At 34.0% G+C, this 4,316-nt stretch overlaps 1 protein-coding gene across 1 annotated transcript; it reads left to right on the top strand.

Annotated features, from left to right (window-relative positions):
- The first annotated feature begins 283 nt into the window (after nt 1–283).
- On the top strand, nt 284–3,205 carry BETA-UP (beta-ureidopropionase). The gene is made up of 6 exons (XM_028065847.2): nt 284–558; nt 920–1,027; nt 1,687–1,875; nt 1,961–2,188; nt 2,275–2,499; nt 2,664–3,205. The coding sequence occupies exons 1-6, from the start codon at nt 439–441 to the stop codon at nt 3,027–3,029; spliced, it is 1,236 nt and encodes a 411-aa protein (XP_027921648.1). The 5' UTR covers nt 284–438; the 3' UTR covers nt 3,030–3,205.
- Nucleotides 3,206–4,316: the final 1,111 nt, after the last annotated feature.

The raw sequence follows: 4,316 nt of genomic DNA, 5'->3' as shown, positions 1-4,316 counted from the left end.
GCCCTGCAGTGCTGGTGGTCACAAGATGTACCATCCCCTGATGAGAAATATTAAATAATAAAACCAAAAAATAGAGTATTACTATATTTGATTATTTCTTACCCACGTATCAAGCAAAATAATGAGGAATAATAACATTAAAAAATAAACACATGCACATGGATAGAGTTTTCAATTGTTATTAATTATTGTATTATTGTATACAAATTTAGGTTATCCTTCGTTTGTTGTGGATTGAATCCAGACACTAAATCACTCTTTGATTCTTATAAATTTATAATCGTCCCATTTTAAAATAGCACGCAACGAAACAAAAGAACAAAACAAGACCACATGAATACGATTGGTTTCATACATCAAAATATTGTCGTTATTGTCATTTCATATATCATATCATATCATAGCATTGCAATTCTGAGCTGACGGTAAAAGTGGGAGATGGAGAAGCGCCAGAACGGAGAAGCGAAGAAGAAGGAAGAAGAACCAAAGGACTCTATTTGTGGATACGATTCTCTTCACCTTCTTCTCAAGGATAATCTTAATCCTCAACACTTTCAGGTATATATATTCATGCCACTGGTTAAGTTTCTGTTTCACTTTTTCTCTTCTTTATATTGATTCAGTTGATGGGTTTGTGGGATTTATTTTCCGCATGCAAGGGATCTGATTCTGGACCTTCATAATCCTTTGACTTTCCACATTTAAGAAGGAATTTAACATTTTAACAATTTACCAGGATTTTCCATTTGTAAATAAATCAACCAAATTTTGCATCTCCAACATCATTTTCAAAGCTATTCTAGCTTTACAGAAAATGGATCATGTGTCTTTCTTCTAAATTGGTTTCATGGGTTGGTGCTAGCATCAATCACATATTAATTTGCATTTTTTTCTCACAGTGCTGTGTATCGTGTTGCAGGAAGTTAGCCGTTTGCTTACTGGGCTTAATTGTGGAAAAGCAATTGAAACAATTGCTCTCCCTGAATCTGCAACTGCCCTCTCTGTGAAGCATGGTTTTGATCTCCAGGTGTGATACAATCCACTTTTCCCCATACGAATTGTGTTTTCATTTTTTTCACAAATGAAAGGAATGGTGGATTAAGTTAACTTGCTTGTGCATGTGTGTTCAACTTCTTTTTAAGAAATGATTGATTTTCTTGAGTTAAGTACCACTTTTGTACCTGAAAATATGGGTGCTGGCATTTAGGCTCGTCTCAGTGGGTAGGCAGATGAGACATGCCTTATAGCAATATGCTCGTTTTACTTTAATATCTCCTATTTTTCACCTCTTCTGAGTACCCTCAATGAACTATGAACAGGGAATGACTAATTGAGTCCAAATTCTTTATTAGATCTTTTGGTGCAGTTCTTTACTAGACATTAAAAATATTCTGATGTTTGAATTTCAATAATCTCTTTAATATATTTTAAAACATCAAAGTGAACATCGGTGTATTTGGAAGACTGAGCAGTACAACAGAAAAATCCAATATAGAATATAAATTCCAGTTATTCTTTCTTTTCTTGTTTGTCTGTTGACTGTTGAATCAATTTTGGAATCTATTAAGTCTTTCTCATTGCTTAACTGATTATAGTTTTGGTTTAGTCCATTGATTAACCTCGGTGTCTATCTTCTGTCTAGAAATTCTAACAGTTCATTTTGAACTTTAATCTGGTTTATTTCAGGCCTTTTCCTTTTCTGCTGACAAAGAACTATTAAGGGAACCTCGAGTGGTGAGGGTTGGTTTGATTCAGAACTCCATTGCCCTTCCAACCACTGCTCACTTTGCAGACCAGAAGAAGGCTATCTTTGAGAAACTAAAGCCAATAATTGAAGCTGCCGGTTCCTCTGGAGTGAACATATTATGCTTGCAAGTAGGTTTCGTATGTATGAGCATTTGCCTATTGATTTTCACACAGTTGATTCAAACTCAAACGTTTTCATATAATTCCTTTGCAGGAAGCATGGATGATGCCATTTGCCTTCTGCACCCGAGAGAAAAGATGGTGTGAATTTGCAGAACCTGTTGATGGAGAATCAACAAGATTCTTACAAAGCTTTGCACTGAAATATAACATGGTCATCATAAGTTCAATTCTTGAGAGGGATATTAACCATGGAGAGGTTATATGGAACACTTCCGTTGTAATTGGAAATCACGGCAACATAATTGGGAAACACAGGAAGGTAATTGCCTTAAGCTCTCTGCATCTAATTTTAATGCCCAAAGCCTCTCTTTCATCTATCTCATGAACACAGTTAACATTTGGCAGAACCATATACCCAGAGTTGGGGACTTCAACGAGAGCACATATTATATGGAAGGAAATACTGGTCACCCTGTATTCGAAACAGTATATGGAAAGATTGCCATTAATATATGTTATGGTAGACACCATCCTTTGAATTGGTTAGCCTTTGGATTGAATGGTGCCGAGATTGTTTTCAACCCTTCTGCTACTGTTGGTGAACTCAGCGAGCCAATGTGGCCTATAGAGGTTAGTCCCTTTATATTACAGCAACACATGCTAAATTCTTTTTCACTTTTATTGCTTCTGGTTCTTCTGCTAATCAAATTTAGAAACAGACAGATTTTGTAGTTCTAGAATATCATATCAGCCCAAGAGTATATATCTGACTTGAAAGTGTCTTTGTTTGTCAGGCACGTAATGCTGCAATAGCTAATAGTTACTTTGTTGCTTCAATCAATCGCGTTGGGACTGAGACATTCCCCAATGCATTTACTTCTGGTGATGGAAAACCGGCACATGCAGATTTTGGGCATTTTTATGGGTCCAGTTATGTTTCAGCACCTGATGCATCATGCACGCCATCTCTATCTCGTTACAGGGATGGCCTTTTAGTTACAGACATGGACCTAAACTTGTGTAGACAGTTGAAGGACAAGTGGGGTTTCAGAATGACTTCAAGGTACGAGTTGTATGCAGACACACTCGCCCGCTATGTGAAACCAGAGTTTGAGCCACAAGTCATCACTGACCCATTGTTGCATAGAAAGGCCTCGTAAACTGTGTTGTAATAATGTGTTAACTTGGGTTCACTGCTTATGGTTCAGGCTCTGTAGTATAACCAATGACGACAACCTTAAATACTGTTGTATTAGATTCTGCTCTCAATGTTTCAACATGGATTAGTGTTTGATTTGGTGCACTTTAGCAGAAATAATATTCAGTTGTTTCCGAAGGCTGTTTAAGAAAACTTACTCTTCAGAAATTCAATTATAATTACAGTAAATTACTAACTTCTGTAACAATTAATTTATTTCATATTTGAGATGACTTGAGATGATTTTCAATTAATTAATACTGTAATTTTCTTACCAACAGTACTTAAAAATTGAATTTTATTTTTAAAATAGAAAATAATTCAATGACGATTAAAGCTTTTCTTCTTATTCGTGGTTGCCTGTAGGCTAAATTATGCTCCTTGTATTGTAAATGTGTATGACAGAAAATTATGGAAAACTAGTTAAGTTATTATTTCTATTCAGTGACCTAGACAACCAGTTATAAGAATTTGATTAAAATAAATGGACAATATAAAAAGGCTATAGTCCTAAAATTTCTTGCTGAAATATATGATATATTTCACTATAATAATTATTTAAAATTATATTTTAATTTTTTTTAATAATTTACATTGCATAAGGTTTTAAGTTGAATGCAGCAAAATTAAACTATTCAAAAATTAGTTACTTGCTGTAAGTAAAACCTTATTTACTTAAACAAGTTACTCCCTTAAATGTAGGGCTGGGCAAAATAAATCAAACTCTACTACCAAAAACTGCACTGAACTAAAAACCAATTCACATGAACTGCACTGAACTAAAAACCAATTCACATGAACTGCACTGAACTAAAAAACAGTTCGGACGAACTGAACTGAACTGTTTTTCTTAAAAATAAACTGGATTGAACTACATTGCACTAAACTACATTTCACTATAATATGAACTGAACTGAACTGTTTTATGAACTGCACTACGTCAGAACTGAACTGCACTATTTTTTAATTAAACTACACTGTTCTTGAATTGAACTGCTCTAATTTTTAACTTAACTCACTATTTTTGAACCGTTTTTTAATCGAATTGCATTAATTTTGAACTGAATTGTATTATTTTTAAACTGAATTACACTATTTTTGAACTAAATTACACTATTTTGAACTGAATTCATGCATACATACGGGTGAGTCTACTAGTAATACTTGAAAGTGTTTAGAAAACTACAAAATCCTACACAACATGATAAATTTTGTATTTCATAATTCTTATTGAAAATAAGCACAATAT

This window comes from Vigna unguiculata, chromosome 3 (assembly GCF_037176805.1).
Source record: "Vigna unguiculata cultivar grain cowpea cultivar isolate G323 ecotype 2 chromosome 3, ASM3717680v1, whole genome shotgun sequence".
Taxonomy (NCBI): domain Eukaryota; kingdom Viridiplantae; phylum Streptophyta; class Magnoliopsida; order Fabales; family Fabaceae; genus Vigna; species Vigna unguiculata.
This window is presented reverse-complemented; position numbering and strand designations above follow the sequence as displayed.